Here is a 19,878-nt window from a genome sequence, read left to right on the forward strand (position 1 = left end):
GCAAAGCACAGTGTGTTCTATTGGTCTTCTACTGAAATAGTTCACTATTAGAGCTTTTCAGCTATCACTAATATACAAAATCGCTCTGATTATGACCATTGTTTTTAAATGTTGCCTCTGCACATGACACTTATAGTTGCCATATTCCTTATGTTCATATAAATTGTTTGCATTTTCCACTATCCTTCTCCTCACTCCGCACCCATGTCCAACAAAGTAAGGCAAGACTGATGGCACAATGTTAGAATAGAAACAAATTGATGCCGATCTCTTTCTAATCTATTCAAATGCCTGGTTCATTCAAACCAATTTTACAATTAGCATAGAAAATATAGAGTTCTTCCCTCTTTTGGGAAATATATACTTCCCTATTTCACAGCCCACATGTTCACATGTCTGAAAACAGCACTTATCTTACAATGACAAATCACAGTTGACTTCATGTACCACTGGGTAAGAGATTTCCAAAGGTATGAAAAGAAAAAGGTGGGCAGGAGGCATGGTTTACAACCGATAGCATCTTACTTGGTAAACAAGGTACAGAAAATCTGGTTCCATATAAACAACAGAGTTGTCTGACACTCTTCTTCAACATCATCACCAATTGTGTACTAGAATCATATCTGTGATTTACAGTTTGTTTTCATGCATTTGTCTTCACACTCATGCCTTAGAGAAGTTAGAGAACTAACTTAAACCTACGAGTTTAAGGGCTTCACTGAAGTAATTTCTGAAAGTATTTTAAAATTTTATTGCAATCATTCAATAATAACACACAAGTTTTCTACATTTTACTTTTAGTAAGACTGGCTCTGCTTGAAGTATAAAAATCATCGGCTGGGCACAGTGGCTCACACCTGTAATCCCAGCACTTTGGGAGGCCAAGGCGGGCAGATCACCTGAGGCCAGGAGTTCAAGACCAGCCTGGGCAACACGGAGAAATCCCGTCTCTAATAAAAATACAAAATTAGCCAGGCATGGTGGCACATGCCTGTAATCTCAGCTACTTGGGAGGCTGAGGAAGGAGAATCATTTGAACCTGGGAGGCAGAGGTTGCAATGAGCCAGTATCACACCATTCCACTCCAGCCTGGGCAACAAGAGCGAAACTCTGTCTCAAAAGAAAAAAACATATATACATATATATAATATACTATAAAAATTACTTTAAAATTAATGTGCTGGAACTAAATACCTCCATCATTTCAACAATGACCAACAGAAGCTTCTATGCAAGTGGAAAGGGCAGCCGCTATTATTTACCTGCCATATTTCACTTTAAAATTCTAAAAAACCTACTAAGTCAGACAATGCCAAAGTAGTGGCTCACATTGTTGAGTTACACACTGTAAAAAAAAAAGTATTCAGAAGGCTGGCAAGATGGCCGAATAGGAACAGCTCCAGTCTGCAGCTCCCAGCAAGATCAATGCAGAAGGCGGTGATTTCTGCATTTCTAACTGAAGTACCTGGCTCATCTCACTGGGACTGGTTAGACAGTGGGTGCAGCCCATAGAGGGCAAGCTGAAGCAGGGTGGGGCATCACCTCACCTGGGAAGCACAAGGGGTTTGGGAACTCTCTCCCCTAGCCAAGGGAAGCCGTGAGGGACTGTGCCATGAGGGACTGTGCCATGAGGGACAGTGCACTCAGGCCCAGATACTACGCTCTTCCCACGGTCTTTGCAACCTGCAGACCAGTAGATTCCCTCGGGTGCCTACGCCACCAGGGCCCTGTGTTTCAAGCACAAAACTAGGTAGCCGTTTGGGCAGACACTGAGCTAGCTGCAGGAGTTATATTTTCATACTCTAGAGGCACCTGGAACACCAATGAGACAGAACTGTTCACTCCCCTGGAAAGGAGGCTGAAGCCAGGGAGCCAAGTGGTCTAGATCAGCAAATCCCACCCCCATGGAGCCCAGCAAACTAAGATCCACTGGCTTGAAATTCTCGCTGCCAGCAAAGCAGTCTGAAGTCAACCTGGGATGCTGGAGCTTGGTCAGGGGAGGGGCGTCTGCCATTACCAAGGCGTGAGTAGGTGGTTTTATCCTCCCAGTGTAAATAAGGGCTCCAGGAAGTTCCAACTGGGCAGACCCCACCTCATCTCCACAAACTACTGTAGCCAGACTGCCTCTCTAGATTCCTCCTCTCTGGGCAGGGTGTCTGAAAGAAAGGCAGCAGCCCCAGTCATGAGCTTATAGATAAAACTCCCATCTCCCTGGGACAGAGTACCTGGGGGAAGGGGCAGCTATAGGCACAACTTCAGCAGACTTAAACATTCCTGCCTACTACTGGCTCTGAAGAGAGCAGTGGATCTCCAGCACAGCACTCCAGCTCTGCTAAGGGACAGATGGCCTCCTCAATTGGGTCCCTGACCCCAGTGCCTACTGACTGGGAGAGACCTCCTAGCAGGGGTCAACAGACACCTCATACAGGGGAGCTCTGGCTGGCATCTGGCGGGTGCCCCTCTAGGACGAAGCTTCCAGAGGAAGAACAGGCAGAAATCTTTGCTGTTCTGCAGCCTCTGCTGGTGATATCCAGGCAAACAGAGTCTGGACTGGACCTCCAGCAAACTCCAGCAGAGCTGCAGAAGAGAGGCCTGACTGTTAGAAGGAAAACTAACAAACAGAAAGGAATAGCATCAACATCAACAAAAAGGACATCCACTCAGAAACCCCATCCAAAGGTCACTAACATCAAAGACCAAAGGTAGATAAATGCACAATGAGGAAAAACCAGCCCAAAAAGGCTGAAAATTCCAAAAGCCAGAATGCCTCTTCTCCTTCAAAGGATCACAACTCCTCACCAGCAAGGGAACAAAACTGAATGGAGAATGAGTTTGAGGAATTGACAGAAGTAGGCTTCAGAAGGTGGGTAATAACAAACTCCACCAAGCTAAAGAAGCATGTTCTAACCCAATGTGAAGCTACAAACTTTGAAAAAAGGGTAGAGGAATTGCTAACTAGAATAACCAGTTTAGAGAACATACATGACCTGATAAAGCTGAAAAACACAGCATGAGAACTTCGTGAAGCATACACAAGTATCAATAGCCGAATCTATCAAGCAGAAGAAAGGATATCAGAGATTGAAGATCAACTTAATGAAATGAAGCCTGAAGACAAGATTAGAGAAAAGAATGAAAAGGAACTAACAAAGCCTCCAAGAAATATGGGACTATGTGAAAAGACCAAACCTATGTTTGATTGGTTTGGTGACGGGGAGAATGGAACCAAGATGGAAACACTCTTCAAGATATTATCCAGGAGGACTTCCCCAGCCTAGCAAGATAGGCCAACAATCAAATTCAGGAATTACAGAGAACATCACAAAGATACTCCTCGAGAAGAGCAACCCCAAGACATATAATCATCAGATTCACCAAGGTTGAAATGAAGAAAAAAATGTTAAGGGCAGCCAGAGAGAAAGGTCAGATTACCCACAAAGGGAAGCCCATCAGACTAACAGCAGATCTCTTGGCAGAAACCCTCCAAGCCAGAGGAGAGATTCAACATTCTTAAGGAAAAGAATTTTCAACCCAGAATTTCATATCCAGCCAACTAAGCTTCATAAGTGAAGGAGAAATAAAATCCTTTACAGACAAGCAAATGCTGAGAGATTTTGTCACCACCAGGGCTGCCTTACGAGAGCTCCTGAAGGAAGCACTAAATATAGAAAGAAAAAACCAGTATCAACCACTGCAAAAACATACCAAATTGTAAAGACCATCAACACTATGAAGAAACTGCATCAACTAATGGGCAAAATAACTAGCTGGCATCATAATGACAGAATCAAATTCATACACAACAGTATTAACCTTAAATGTAAATGGGCCAAATGCCCCAAATAAAAGACACAGACCAGCAAATTGGATAAAGAGTCAAGACCCATCAGTGTGCTGTATTCAGGAGACCCAGCTCCTATGTGTGTGCAAAGACACACACAGGCTCAAAATAAAGGGATGGAGGAAGATTTACCAAGCAAATGGAAAGCAAAAAAAAAAACAAAAACAAAAAAAACCAGGGGTTGCAATCCAAACAGACTTTAAACCAACAAAGATCAAAAGAGACAAAGAAGGGCACATTACATAATGGTAAAGGGATCAATGCAACAAGAAGAGCTAACTATCTTAAATATATATGCACCCAATACAGGAGCACCCAGATTCATAAAGCAAGTTCTTAGAGGCCTACAAAGAGACTTAGACTCCCACACAATAATAGTGGGAGACTTTTAACACCCCACTGTCAATATTAGACAGATCAACGTGACAGGAAATTGACAAGGATATTCAGGACTTGAACTCAACTGTGGACCAAGCAGACCAAATAGACATCTACAGAACTCTCCAAGCAAAATCAACAGAATGTACATTCTTCTCGGCACCACATCACACTTATTCTAAAATTGAGCACATAATTGGAAGTAAAACACTCCTCGGCAAATGCAAAAGGACGGAAATCATAACAGTCTCTCAGACCACAGTGCAATCAAATTAGAACTCAGGATTAAGAAACCCACTCAAAAACCACACAACTACATGGAAACTGAACAACCTGCTCCTGATTGACTACCAGGCAGAAATAAAGAAGTTAATTAAGGAAGAAATAAATAATGAAATAATGAAATTAAGGCAGAAATAAAGAAGTTATTTGAAACCAATGAGAACAAAGACACAACGTACCAGAATCTTTGGGACACAGCTACAGCAGTGTTTAGAGGGAAATTTATAGCACTAAATGCCCACAGGAGAAAGTGGGAAAGATCTTAAATCAACACCCTAACATCACAATTAAAAGAAACACAGAAGTAAGAGCAAACAAATTCAAAAGCTAGCAGAAGACAAGAAGTAACTAAGATCAGAGCAGAACTGAACGAGACAGAGACACAAAAAAAACCCTTCGAAAAAAGTCAATGAATCCAGGAGGTGGTTTTTTGAAAAGATTAACAAAATAGATAGACCACTAGCCAGACTAATAAAGAAGAAAAGTGAGAAGAATCAAATAGAAACAATAAAAAAATGAAAAAGGAGATATCACCACTGATCCCACAGAAATACAAACTACCATCAGAGAATACTATAAACACCTCTATGCAAACAAACTAGAAAATCTAGAAGAAACGGATAAATTCCTGGACACATACCCCCTCCCAAGACTAAACCAGGAAGAAGTCAAATCCCTGAATAGACCAATAATAAGTTCTGAAATTGAGGCAGTAACTAACAGCCTACCAACCAAAAACAGCCCAGGACCAGACAGATTCACAGCTGAATTCTATCAAAGGTACAAAGAGGAGCTGGTACCATTCCTTCTGAAACTATTCCAAACAACAGAAAAAGAGGGGCTCCAACCTAACTCATTTTATGAGGCCAGCATCATCCTGATACCAAAAACTGGCAGAGACACAATAAAAAAAGAGAATTTCAGGGCCAACATCCCTGATGAACACAGATGCAAAAATCCCCAATAAAATACTGGCAAACCAAATCCAGCAGCACATCAAAAATCTTATCCACCATGATCAAGTCGGATTAGTCCCTGGGATGCAAGGCTGGTTCAACATATGCAAATCAATAAATGTAATCTATCACATAAACAGAACCAATGACAAAAACCACATGATTATCTCAATAAATGCAGAAAAGGCCTTCAATAAAATTCAACACCCCTTCATGCTAAAACCTCTCAATAGACTAGGTACTGATGGAACTTATCTCAAAATAATAAGAGCTATTTATGACAAATCCACAGCCAATATCATACTACATGGGCAAAAGCTGGAAGCATTCCCTTTGAAAACCAGCACAAAGCAAGGATGCCCTCTCTTACCACTCCTATTCAACATAGTATTGAAGTTCTGGACAGGGCAATCAGGCAAGAGAAAGAAATAAAGTGTATTCAAATAAGAAGACTGGAAGTCAAATTGTTTCTGTCTGCAGATGACATGATTGTATATTTAGAAAACCCCATCGTCTCAGCCCCAAATCAACTTAAGCTGATAAGCAACTTCAGCAAAGTCTCAGCATACAAAATCAATGCACAAAAATCACAAGCATTCACATACACCAACAACAGACAGAGAGCCAAATCATGAGTGAATTTCCATTCACAGTTGCTACAAAGAGAATAAAATACCTGGGAATACAACTTAAAAGGGATGTGAATGACCTCTTCAAGGAGAACTACAAACCACTGCTCAAGGAAATAAGAGAAGACACACACAAATGGGAAAACATTCCATGCTCATGGATAGGAAGAATCAGTATCGTGAAAATGGCCATATAGCCCAACGTAATTTATAGATTCAATGCTATCCCCATCAAACTACCATTGACTTTCTTCACAGAATTAGAAAAAACTACTTTACACTTCATATGGAACCAAAAATGAGCCCGTATAGTCAAGACAATCCTAAGCAAACAGAACAAAGCTGGAGACATCATGCTACCTGACTTCAAAACTATACTACAAGGCTACAGTAACCAAAACAGCATGGTACTGGTACCAAAACAGATATATAGACCAATGGAACAGAACAGAGGCCTCAGAACTAACGCCACACATCTACAACCATCTGATGTTTGACAAACCTGACAAAAACAAGAAATGGGTAAAGGATTCCCTATTTAACAAATGGTGTTGGGAAAAATGGCTAGCAATATGCAGAAAACTGAAACTGGACCCCTTCCTTATACAAAAGTTAACTCAAGATGAATTAAAGACTTAAACCTAAGACCTAAACCCATAAAAACTCTGTAAGAAAACCTAGGTAATACCATTCAGGACATAGGAATAGGCAAAGACTTCATGACTAAAACACCAAAAGCAATGGCAATAAAAGCCAAAATTGACAAGTGGGATCTAATTAAACTAAAGAGTTGGGCACGGCAAAAGAAAATATCATCAGAATGAACAGGAAATCTAGAGAATGGAGAAAATTTTTGCAATCTATCCATCTGACAAAGGGCTAATACCCAGAATCTTCAAGGAACTTAAATTTACAAGAAAGAACAAACCCATCAAAAAGTGGGCAAAGGATATGAACAGACACTTCCCAAAAGAAGACATGTATGCAGCCAAGAAACACATGAAAAAATGCTCATGATCACTGGTCATTAGAGAAATGTAAATCAAAACCACAATGAGATACCATCTCACGCCAGTTACAATGGCGACCATTAAAAAGTCAGGAAACAACAGATGCTGGAGAGAATGTGGAGAAATAGGAACACTTTTACACTGTTGGTGGGATTGTAAATTAGTTCAATCATTGTGGAAGACAGTGTGTCGATTCCTCAAGGATCTAGAACCATAAATACCATTTGACCCAGCAATCCCATTACTGGGTATATAACCAAAGGAGTATAAATCATTCTACTAAAAAGACACATGCACACGTATGTTTATTGCAGCACTATTCACAATAGCAAAGACTTGGAACCAACCCGAATGCCCATCAATGATAGACTGGATAAAGAAAATGTGGCACATATACACCATGGAATACTATGCAGCCATAAAAAAGGATGAGTTCATGTCCTTTGCAGGGACATGGATGAAGCTGGAAACCATCATTCTCAGCAAACTAGCACAGAAACAGAAAACCAAACACTGCATCTTCGACTCATAAGTGGGAGTTGAACAATGAGAACACATGGACACAGGGAGGGGAACATCACACACGGGGGCCTGTCGGGGGTGGGGGGCTATGGGAGGGATAGCATTGGGAGAAATATCTAATGTAGATGATGGGTTGATGGGTGCAACAAACCACCATGGCACATGTATGTAACACATGTATGTAACAAACCTGCATGTTCTGCACATGTATCCCAGAACTTAAAGTATAATTTTTTAAAAAGTATTCAGTTGAATGTGAATTGCAGTCATGTGATCTATGTCAATCCTATGCCTTTGTTAACCTGCAGCAAATTCACAATCACAGAACAATTAATTGATCAGATTTAGGCAAAGTAACTGCCCCTTAATTATTTTGGAGGCCAATAACATCTTTTGACAGAGCATGGTGGCTCACATGTGTAATCCCAGCACTTTGGGAGGCCGAGGCAGGTGGATCACGAGGTAAGGAGTTTGAGACCAGCCTGGCCAATATGGTGAAACCCCATCTCTACTAAAAAGACAAAAATTAGCCGGGTGTGGTGGCACACACCTGTTATCTAGCTATTCAGGAGGCTGAGGCAGGAGAATCGCTTGAACCCAGGAGGCAGAAGTTGCAGTGAGCCAAGATAGCACCAGTGCACTCTGGCCTAGGTGACAGAGTGAGACTTCATCTCAAAAAAAAGAATAAAAAGTAAAATAAAATAATAATCATCGTTTTCCTCTGAATCTACAAATAGGTATTTTTTGAATGTTAATTATAAAAAAAATTAGCTCTCATATTTAGCAAACATAGAAAATTCTCCATGTTGCAATTATAAATCTTTCATAGAAATATTTCAAATATATATGGCATGAGATACAATTATTTCTTCATGTGTCAATGAATAAGATTTACTACTCCAAAAGAAGTTATCTGGGACAATAAATCTTTAGGTTCACCGTATGAAAGTATGAATTCTCTTTAGTGTGCATTATATGATTTTCTTAAATTTCCCTCTGAAATGACATATTAATGAGATTGAAAGGATCCATCAGGCCATATTCAATAATCAATAATGAATGACATATTAATAGACTAGATAATGCAAAACTGAACACCGCAAACATGATAAGGAATGGTCATCCTCATTTTATCTTGCATCTGCTTTCAAATCAAAATGCAGTTGCACCATTATATCTGTAATTTCATTAAAAATTAGGCATAATCACTGAAAATCTCCATGTGTGAACAATAGATCTTCATGTTTATGTAAAAATTCTTTCTTCTCTTCAACCACAGTTGCCATAACAAACTCTCAAAGGTTCTGTTTCTTTTACTATGATACAAACAACACTGATACAGTCATAGAACAGTGACATAAAAACAACAAGCCTTATGGTTTTATGAACTACTAGTCTTGAACAAACACTTAAGAACTAATAAATTTATATTTAGTGATAAATAAGAAAATAAAGAAAAAAGCAATACCTAGAAAATAAATCTGAATGCCAAATGAAATACATAAACATAAAATTTAAATTCCTACCTAACAAAGCATGCAAATAACTAATATTAATAAAATTATTTTAAAAGTAGATGTGTCCTTGAAAAATTAAATGTAGTAAAGGAATAACCTTTGTAATTGTCTATTTAATTCTCTCAACAGTTATTAGAAAGGAGATCTTAACATTTACTACTCTTTCATCCTACAAAGCAAACATTTTACTTTTGAAACAGCAATAAGCAAATTATTTAAAAATATTTTCCACATAAAATTTTTCTAGTCTAACTAGACAGTAGAAAGTAAAATGACTCCAAGCAGAGAAATGCTTTGCCACTACAAACCTCAAGAGATTATCTGTTCTTTTGTTTTCTTTTTTAATTCTAGCTTTTGAAATGGGGGGAATGGGACAGGGACTTGCTTATTTTTTTTAATCAAGCACAATTTCCTAAAATCCCTCGAGTGATTCTTTGCATGTTCTTTCACTAGATCCTAACTATACACAACTGACTCCCTCTAAGGGAAATGTACAGAGTTCCAGACACAGACAAGCAGAAAATAAAGAAAGACAACATACTATTTCAACAGGAAAAGTAAACATGAGAAATTTGCCAAAGAAGAGAATGCATTATTATTTTTGCCAATTGGGCAGAAAAATAGGCAATTAGACAAGAATATATCAGGAAATGTTATCCCTCCACAAATGAGCAATTTTAGAGTGGTCTTTTCCATCTACTTAAATACACGGATAACCTATTCCCTGAAAATAAGGGGAAAATAGTTATGAAATGTAAAAAGCAGCTTCTCAGACTAAGCAAGTAATAATAGAGCTTTCTAGTTTAAAATATTGTCTGTCTAGCAGATCTGGTACAAACTTTCCAAAACATCTACTAAAATGCCTATGAAAAACATCGTATAAAAACATTAAACCTCAGAGCAGGACAAAAAGTCAGTAACTACCAGAATTTTAAGGCGATAGATCTGTACCAGAAAGTTTTAGAAAGTATTATAATGAGCCAGGCACAGTGGTATACGCCTGCAGCTCAGCTACTTGGGACACTGAGGTGAAAGAATTGCTTGAGCCCATGAGTTTGAGACCAGCCTAGGCAATACAGCAAGACTCCGTCTCTATTAAAAACACACATATATATAAGATTTACTACTCCAAAAGAAGTTATCTGGGACAATCAATCTTTAGGTTCACCATATGAAAGTATGAATTCTCTTGAGTATGCATTATAGGATTTTCTTAAATTTCCCTCTGAAATGACATGAGATTTATATATATATATATAAAATTGATGACACCTTATAATAAATTCCAAAAAGTAGAAAAAGTACAGAAAATATTCTCTGATGTCACTACAATAAAAATTTTAAAATTAAGAATAAACTCAGAAAATAAAGACTCTTCCACTAGAAATTTTAAAACTCTCACAATCCTGGGAAAGACGAAAAAATAAACCAAAACCGCAAAACCCTTACTAACATGACAAATTATCAGATATTTGCTAGCTGTGGTGGCTCACGCTTGTAATCCCAACACTTTGGGAGGTCGAGGTGGGCAGACTGCTTGAGCTCGGGAGTTCAAAACCAGCCTGGGGAATACAAAAATTAGCCAGGCGTGATAACACATGCTTGTAGTACTAGCTACTCAGGAGGCTAAGGCGGGATGATTGATGGAGCCAAGGAAGTCAAGGCTGCAGTGAGTTGTCATCACACCACTCCACTCCACTAGGTGACAGAACAAGATCCTATCTCTAAAATAAAATAAAAACAGAACTAGGCTTGGCTTAGGAAAAGAGCAGAAATAAAAAATTAATCTAAAAGTTCATGGGAGGAGAAAAAAATTAAATAGCTATCACATTTTCAAAAATCAGTTCTCAGATCAAGTGCAAAAAAATACCCACAAAAAAAAAAAAAGAAAGAAGAAACCTCAGGTATTTTAATAAATGGATATTGCACTCAAAGGGAGAGAAAAATTTAAATGTACCAATTTTCACATAGGAAGTGAAAAAGATATTAACCCAAACCCAAAGCACTACAATCCAAATAACTCCGTGGGGGAATTCCTCAAAAACCTAAAAAAGCAGGTAATTCCAATGTTTTTATTAAAACTGCTCTGGCCAGGCACGGTGGCTCACCCTGTAATCCCAACACTTTGGGAAGCCAAGAACAGAGGACTGCTTGAGCCTAAGAGTTCAAGACCAGCCTGGTCAAACATACTGAGAGGCATTATCTCCACAAAAAATTTTAAAATTAGCTGAGTGTGGTGGCACGTGCCTGTAGTCCCAGCTACTCGGGAGGCTGAGGTGGGAGGTTCACTTGAGCCCAGGAGTTCAAGGCTGTAGTGAGCTATAATTGTGTCACTGCACTCCAGCCTGGGTAACAGAGCAAGACCCTGTCTTAAAACAACAACAACAACAACAAAAAGCTCTAGAACATATTTTTTTAAACCAAGTTTCTTTATAACACTGATGAAAACAGAGTATAACAGAGTGTACCACTGATGAAAAAGTTTCCAAAGATTTACAACATATCGAGATTATTTATAAACATCAATGCAAAAATCCTTTAAAAAAGTTAGAAAAAAAAACTGGGCAGTACAATTTTTAAAATAATATATTAAGGCAAAGTAGGGCTTATCCCAGGAATGAGAGAATGATTCGACATCAGGAAATATTTTCATATAATTCATGAGATAAACAGATCTAAACAGAAAAAAAAAATAGTATTCGATCTATAGTAGATGAAAAGCCATTTGACCAAACTGAACACCCATTCTTGGTTAAAAATAAAATCACTTAGTGAAATAGAACCAAACGCATACTTGTTTCACCTGATAAAACAGATCTCAGAATTAAAGGCAGTATATCATACTCTGAAGAAACACCAGAAGCATTCCCACTCAAATCAGGAAACAAGAATCCCCATAACTACTGCCACAATTTAAAACTGTATTTATGTATAATCAAATTGGACAAAAGTTAATGTATGAAAAATCCAGTAAGTAAAATATCACTATTTACACTTAATATGAATACCTAAAAAAAGAATTGCAAATTATAAGCAATAACAAAAGTAAGAGAGTTCAATAAATAAGACTGTATGCCAAAATCATCAGCTTTCAAGTTTAAAACCTAACCATGTATAAAAGGCATCTATCCTAGAGTCCTATAGCTAACATCATATTTAATAGTTAAAAACAAAATTTTCCTTCCCCATAGATGAGGAAGAAGAGAAGGCTGTTCACTCTCACTGCTTCCATACAACATTAAACAATAGATTCTAGTCGGTGCAGTAAGGCGGGAGAATAAAATTAAAAGCATCCAAGTTGGAAAGGGAAAGTAGCACCTTTTTCACTTATATAATTGTCTATGTAATAATTTTGATGAAATTCACAAAAAATTATTAGTATAATAATTGAGTTTAGCAAGACTGTAAGATAAAACATCAAAATACAAAAATCAACGTACTCCTTTGGGGAAAAAAGTATATTTCTATATACTACCAATAGTCAGAAACGGAAATTTTTCAAAGACTTTTATGACAATATCAAAAAGCATGAAATAAATCTGAAAAAAGATGAGCAAAATCTCATGCTTAAAACTACAAAAATTGCTGAGAGACAATAAAGAAGACCTATATAAAAGAAAATATATGCCAGGTTGATGAACTAGAAAACTTGGCATTGTTATGATGTTAGCTCTTCCCCAAAATTGACCTATATATTCATTACAATTCCAACCAAAATCCCAGTAGGCTTTTTTGTAGAAATTGACAGCTAATTATAAAATTCACATGAAAATGCAAAGGCCTAGAATAGCCAAAACAACTTAGAAGAGAACAACAAAGTTAGAACATTAATACTATCTGATTTCAGGATTTACAGCAACCAAAAATAATCAAGACAGTATGGTGCTTGAGTAAAGACAGACAAACAGATCAAGAGAACTGAACAGACAGTCTAGAAACAGAACCAGACATACACAACAAACTTCATTTTTTATAAAGGTGCAAAAGTAATTCAATGAGAAAAGGACAGTCTCTTCAATTGGCATAGAAACAACTGAATATCTATACGCAAAAAAAAAAAAAAAAACCATGTCAACAGACTAAAAATAACCTAAATGTCTATGACTATGATGTTAGCTAAATTATGGTATACTGATACAATGAATATCTGTGCAACTGTTAAAGAAAAATGAAGATGATCTAATCTCTGTGTACCAATACTGGGGTGAAGAGAAGAGATACTGTGAAGTTTTTTTTAAAGAAAAAAAGAAAACGACACAACAGTGTATTAAAAAATCACCATGCTGGTCATGGTGTCTCATACCTGTAATCTCAACACTTTGGGAGGCCGAGGCAGACAGATCATTTGAGCCCAGGAATTTGAGACCAGCCTGGTCAATACAGCAAAATCCCATCACTACAAAAAATTTAAAAATTAGCTGGGAATGGTGGTTCCGGTCTATAGTTCCAGCTACTTGGGAGGCTGAGTTGGGAGGATTGAGTCTGGGAGGTCAAGAATGCAGTGAGCCATGATCGCACCACTGCACTCTAGCCTGGATGACAGAGCAAGAGTCTGTTTCGAAAAAAAGAAAAAAAAATCATCACTTTATGGAGATAGTAAGAATATAAATAAATGCGTTTATTTATTGATAAAGAAATTCTGGATGGATACACTAAAAGCTAACAGCAGTGGTTACTGAGAAGGTGATAAATGGATGGGGAGCTTTCAGAGAAACTTTTTACTGCATGTTTTTAAAGTTTTGTTAGTCATATGTAGTCTATTCAAATAATTCTTTTTGAATTGACCTTCAAACTGGAAATGTAAATAGAATCGCAATTTGAAAAACACCTTGTTATTACTATTTTGGATGTTGTATTCTGACTGTATATTAGTTAAACATTGAACAATTATCCCTTCATTGTGTTTAACACACCAAATTAAACAAAGAGTTATAGAGCTATATTAATAAATTCCTAAAATCAGAATCATCTTTGAGATTTTAAAGATACACAGATATGAAATTCTATTATTTTTCTACAAAATTAGTATGCATGTTTTATAGCTGTAAATTTTGTTTAAAACTTCATAAAAGCTACCATTCTTAAAATAAATGATCTATATCACTATTTTACCATCCCATTAGCAAAGATAAAAATCTCCACAGCAATAACCTGTCAATTGTAGTTATTATCCTATAACTCATGTTACTAAGGTCTTACATGTTATACCAGTTCTGCTATAAAATGTGTTTTCCTTTTGTATTCTACAACCAAAAATACTTCAGTAAGAGACATTAAGGACAAAAAACAATAATAAGAACTGAAAGTGAGGAGAGGAGAATAAAATCCTAAAAATTAGAATTGCTTTTATTATTTATTTATTTATTTTGAGGCACAGTGTCCCACTCTGCCACCCAGGCTGAAGTACAGTGGCACAATCTTGGCTCACTGTAGCCTCAACCTCCCAGGCTCAAGCAATCATTCCACCTCCTCCTCCTGAGTAGCTGGAACTACAGGCATGTGCCACCATGCCTGGCTAATTTTTTTGTATTTTTTGTAGAGACAGGGTTTTGCCATGTTGCCCAGGCTGGTCTCGAACTCTTGGGCACAAGCGATCCAAGTGCCTTGGCCTTCCAAAGTGCCAGGATTACAGGCATGAGCCACCATGCCTAGCTAGAATTGCTTTTAAAAAAGAAATATCCTATGATTTTAAGGAATTACATAAGCTAAGTATAAAGAAAAACATAGTAAGAACACTGTCTTTCTAGTGAAAAACTACATAAAAAGTTGTTCCACATAATTGCTTCAAATCCCTAAAAAATAGTTCTGATATTACACATTAGCAAATATTTCTAAGCAGTACGGATATGACTAATAAAATTATACTATCTAAACACATTTTCTTAAATGCTGAACTCTGAATTATGACAGCACAACCTGTCAAATTCATTTTTTAAAAATGAACACAAACCAAAGGATTTGCCCAACTTTTATACTGTATTTACAATTTAGAAAATGTTCTCATAAAAGAACACAGTTCCAGTTAATAGATTTCCACCGTGGACACAGCAGATGTTAAATATTAACTTTATCTTTACCTAACCTACTGGACAGGGCACAGTAGTACACAGGCTCTTGTAGGTACCCCCTTAATATCATTGCTGCCAAAACAGACACAAAAGGCAAGCAGTGAACAGTCGAAAGATCATAGCAGCAGAGGTCAACCAAAATTCCCATGCCAAGCAGGTGTTACACAAAATCATAATAAAAGTAAGATGATTACTCTGTATTTGTTGAATGAAAAAGATAGCCACTCAATAGTGCTAGGATTACTTACAGCTAATATCATATCCAAATGCTAACACCAAATTAAGCGGACTAGAGTAGGAGCAGGTGAAGAGTTTAAAACATGATTGCATATGTTGCTATATATTTGTACAATTCTATCATAACCACCCTCCTCCCAAAAAATATAAGTTATTTGGGCCGGGCGCAGTGGCTCATGCTTGTAATCCCAGCACTTTGGGAGGCCGAGGCGGGCGGATCACGAGGTCAGGAGATCGAGACCACGGTGAAACCCCGTCTCTACTAAAAGTACAAAAAAATTAGCCAGGCGTGGGGGCGGGCGCCTGTAGTCCCAGCTACTCGGAGAGGCTGAGGCAGGAGAATGGTGTGAACCCGGGAGGCAGAGCTTGCAGCGAGCCGAGATCGCGCCACTGCACTCCAGCCTGGGTGAGAGAGCGAGACTCCATCTCAAAAAAAAAAAAAAAAAAATTATTTGGGTACTATTCCCTGGGTTGAATGTAAACAGACCATGGTTCTTCGTGGCCACCAATTTTTCAAATGCCCTAAACCAGGCATATAAAACACTGATTTAGAAAATAAAATCCCACCACAATGCAACTTCCTGGATGCCACATGCAATTTTAATGTAAAGTACTCATAACCCAGTATCAAAGCTGAACTATAAATTCAACTCGCAATAGAGAAATATAAAAAAAGCAAATGCCTCCCAAAATTTCTGAATCTGTGAAGCTACAAGCCTGATTCTGGAATATGACAAATTTCACAAAAGGTGTAACATTCCTTCAGGCTTCTTAGGAAATAGCCGGCTGGCTTTCTTCTGAATGCCAAATGTGCCCCCTTATCCTTTCTAAAACTTCTAAAATATTTCAAATGTTTATCAGTATACAATCAAGCATGGGACCATGTGGTATGCAGGCTCAAAATACATTTACGTTCTGATAAGGAGAGCAGAGCTTTATGACTGCCAACTAACATATCTATGAATTAGAACCACCAATCAGGTTTGCTAAGAAAGTTAACCACTACCAAAAGCAAGAATGTCTTACGAATATTCAAAACTGCAGACAAATTATAAAACAAGAAAGAAAGGAAAACGGAAAGTCAGAGAAGAAAAACAAATTAAAAGGTAGGTTCAATAAATCAGACATTCTAACACATAACAGGTATACAGAACACACTATGTATAATTTATATACAAAGAAATAAGAATCTCACCAAAAGCACAAATGAGAAATGGAGAAAAGTCTTAGAAAATAGTCAATATGCAATTTATATGTCATAGCTTTAAAAAACCAGAAATACCAAGGTACAATTGCTTTTAAACACCAGATCTGGTAAATATCCCACTGAAAACAAACTATGCGGCAACAATAACAGTAGTACTAGTAATAATAGTAGTCATATGAGTAATACTAAAAATAATAAGAGAACAAAGAAAAAAAGAGAATGAAAAGGAAAATGGAGAAGATGAGGCATAAACAGAATTAGTATGTTCATGTGAGAACACAGGGCATGAAGAAGAGACAGTGAATAGGAGAAACTGGATGCTAAATAGACTATGCAAACAGAAGACAATTCCCTGAAGGAATGGAAGAGTAAAAATAGAGCATATAAATGTAATCATCAGACAAAATCATAGCAATATTAGAACACGATATAAAAACATTTTAGAGATGAAGGGCTTCTTAAGCAAGACAGAAAACCAGAAGACGCAAGAAATATTCTGCCAAATTTAACTACATAAAAATGAACTTTTCGGCCAGGCATGGTGGCTCACACCTGTAATCCCAGCACTTTAGGAGGCTAAGGCAGGCTGATCACTTGAGCCCAGGAGTTCGAGACCAGCCTGGGCAACACAGGGAAACCTCATCTCTAGAAAAAAATACAAAAAAATTAGCTGGACATGGTAGTATCGCCTGTAGTCCCAGCTACTCCGTAGGCTGAGGTGGGAGGATCACTTGACCCCAGGAGGTCAAGGCTGTGGTGAGCCGAGATGGCACCATTGCACTCCAGGCTGAGCAAGAGTGAGACCCTGCCTCAAAAAAAAAAACTCATACTCACCTTCCCATTACAATACACTGCCTTGCCTACAGATCAAAAAAAAAAAGAGTGCTGGCAATGGGAAAATGAGCTCTCTCATCTGCTGGAGACAAAATTGCTTTACTTGGAAAGGAATTTGGCAGTAGTTACTAACATTACTCATAATCTTTAAACCAAAAATTCTACTTACCCTGAAGAAATATCCACCCATATAAACAAAAATGCTCATTGAAACAGTGTTGGTAATAGCAAAGGACTAGAAGCAATCTAAAAACCCATCAATTACAACATAATGTATAGTACATCTTTACTATCATTACCATGCAGCACTTAACAAATAACATGGCAAATCTCTATGCACTGACATGGAAATATCTCCAAGCCATACTGTTAAGTGAAAAAACAAAACAAAACAAAAAGAACCAACATCTTGGAATATTTAGTATGATTCTTTTTTTTTTTTTTTTTTTTTTTTGAGACAGAGTCTTGCTCTGTCACCCAAGCTGGAGTGCAGTGGCGCAATCTCGGCCCACTGCAACCTCCACCTTCTGAGTTCAAGCAATTCTCCTGCCTCAGCCTCCCGAGTAGCTGGGACTACAGACACACGCCACCACACCTGGCTAATTTTTGTATTTTCAGTAGAGACAGGTTTCACCATATTGGCCAGGCTGGTCTTGAGTTCCTGACCTTGTGATCTGCCCGCCTCGACCTCCCAAAGTGCTGGGATTACAGGCATGAGCCACCGCACCTGGCCTTAGTTTATGATTCATTTTAAGTGGAAACAACAAAAATACTAAAAGAAAACCTTCAATGTATGTGTGTGTATATGTATCTATACACACACACACACACACACACACACACACACATATATAAATGTATCTTTTTAATAAGAGTACGTACCAAACACTTTACCTTCAGGATGTGTAGGAGCAGACCTAATTATCTTCATTCAATACAGTTCTATGTTGTTTATAGCTTTTTAAAAAACGTAGTATGACCAATGACCGTGAAACAAAAACTATTATGAGAAAAAGGGAAACAACTAGTTTCAGGTGCCACCACTGAGAATCTTACTCAAGAGAAAAAGCCTAGGAGTCGTACCATGTTTGGCCAAAACAGCACTATACCCAATTCAAGTATTTTCTGACAACGTCAAGACAACTGGGCAGCAAAATGTCATTCATATTCCTCTTGTAAGCTGAATTATGAGACATTATTAGCACTAATTTAAAAAAATTAAACTTTACCTTTCTTGAAGTACAGATGTCAAAAAATGGCTTATTTCTGACACTAAATGGTTCCTGTGTTTTGTCAATGAGCCCAGTCTTCATTTTTTCATGTCGAGGACTTATAATTTCTCGTTCTATACACTGCAGACGAACATTAAAATCACAATCTCCAACGGGCTGTGACTGAATTAAACAAAGAATTAGTTAAATTTTAACACTACTATTTTATCAGCATAATTATAAAGGCTGCCACAATATACATAATAGTCTGTGTAAACAGCATCCTCTGGAGTTATTCAGTGCACAGCCTGCACAAACATATATACCAACCCTAATAATTAGTTTGACTAACAACAGAACTATCTAAACACACAAAGAGACTTATTTTAAAATACAACTGTATAAAACAGTATGAGAAAGTGGCACAATTCTACTGTAAGTTGATTGAAATATTTCACATCTAGGCCGGGTCTGGTGGCTCACACCTGTAGTCCCAGCACTTTGGAAGGCTGAGGCAGGAGGATCACGTGAGCACAGGAGTTTGAGGCTAGCCTGGGCAACAGAGCAAGACCACTACCCCCAAATTTTAAAAAATAAAAAATAAAATAAACAATTTCACATCTGAATTAAAGTATTAATATACTATTTACAGGTATAGAATCATTTTAAAATAGAAAAAATATATACTCACTGGTCTTTATTATGTATATAAATTAGTTGAAACCCTTTAACAGTACCCTATTACAGTATAAAAACTAAAATCCACAGAATTCAGAAAAGTACAAGCGAGTAACACACCAAAATAGATAGCACAGTTACCTACAATGTTTTTTGTTGTTTAAAGTGCTAATGCTGTAGATATCAGCAAGCAGAAGATATGTATCAAATACACCCTCAAATCTGGAAGCTAACACAGAAGTTTACATAATACGTTCAAAGTTATACAGTTATAAAGAAATAGTTCTCTCCCTCAAATACACTTTCCCTTGAGTGTTCTTAAAGCATATATGGTTTGAACTGTGAAATTAAAAGTACATGAACACTTTTGTATGAATTGAGGGTAAGTCTCGTCCTATCCATGTGGCATATACAAACACAGTTATATTATCTGGTTGACAGTAATCATCCAGATTAGTAATTATCACTTCAATGGCACATAAGCTACTCTTCTTTTTTACTTTGCAAC

At 37.5% G+C, this 19,878-nt stretch overlaps 1 protein-coding gene across 2 annotated transcripts in view; it reads right to left on the reverse strand.

The window, feature by feature from the left end:
* The window catches only part of RNGTT (RNA guanylyltransferase and 5'-phosphatase), a 362,014-nt gene that overhangs the window by 219,153 nt on the left and 122,983 nt on the right, over positions 1-19,878 (reverse strand). For both annotated transcript variants that reach the window (XM_003258324.3, XM_003258323.3), the window contains exon 11: positions 18,711-18,875. In XM_003258324.3, coding sequence (XP_003258372.1) covers positions 18,711-18,875 — 165 coding nt within the window. The remainder of the gene's footprint in view (positions 1-18,710; positions 18,876-19,878) is intronic.

Source organism: Nomascus leucogenys, chromosome 3, assembly GCF_006542625.1.
Source record: "Nomascus leucogenys isolate Asia chromosome 3, Asia_NLE_v1, whole genome shotgun sequence".
Classification (NCBI taxonomy): Eukaryota; Metazoa; Chordata; class Mammalia; order Primates; family Hylobatidae; genus Nomascus; species Nomascus leucogenys.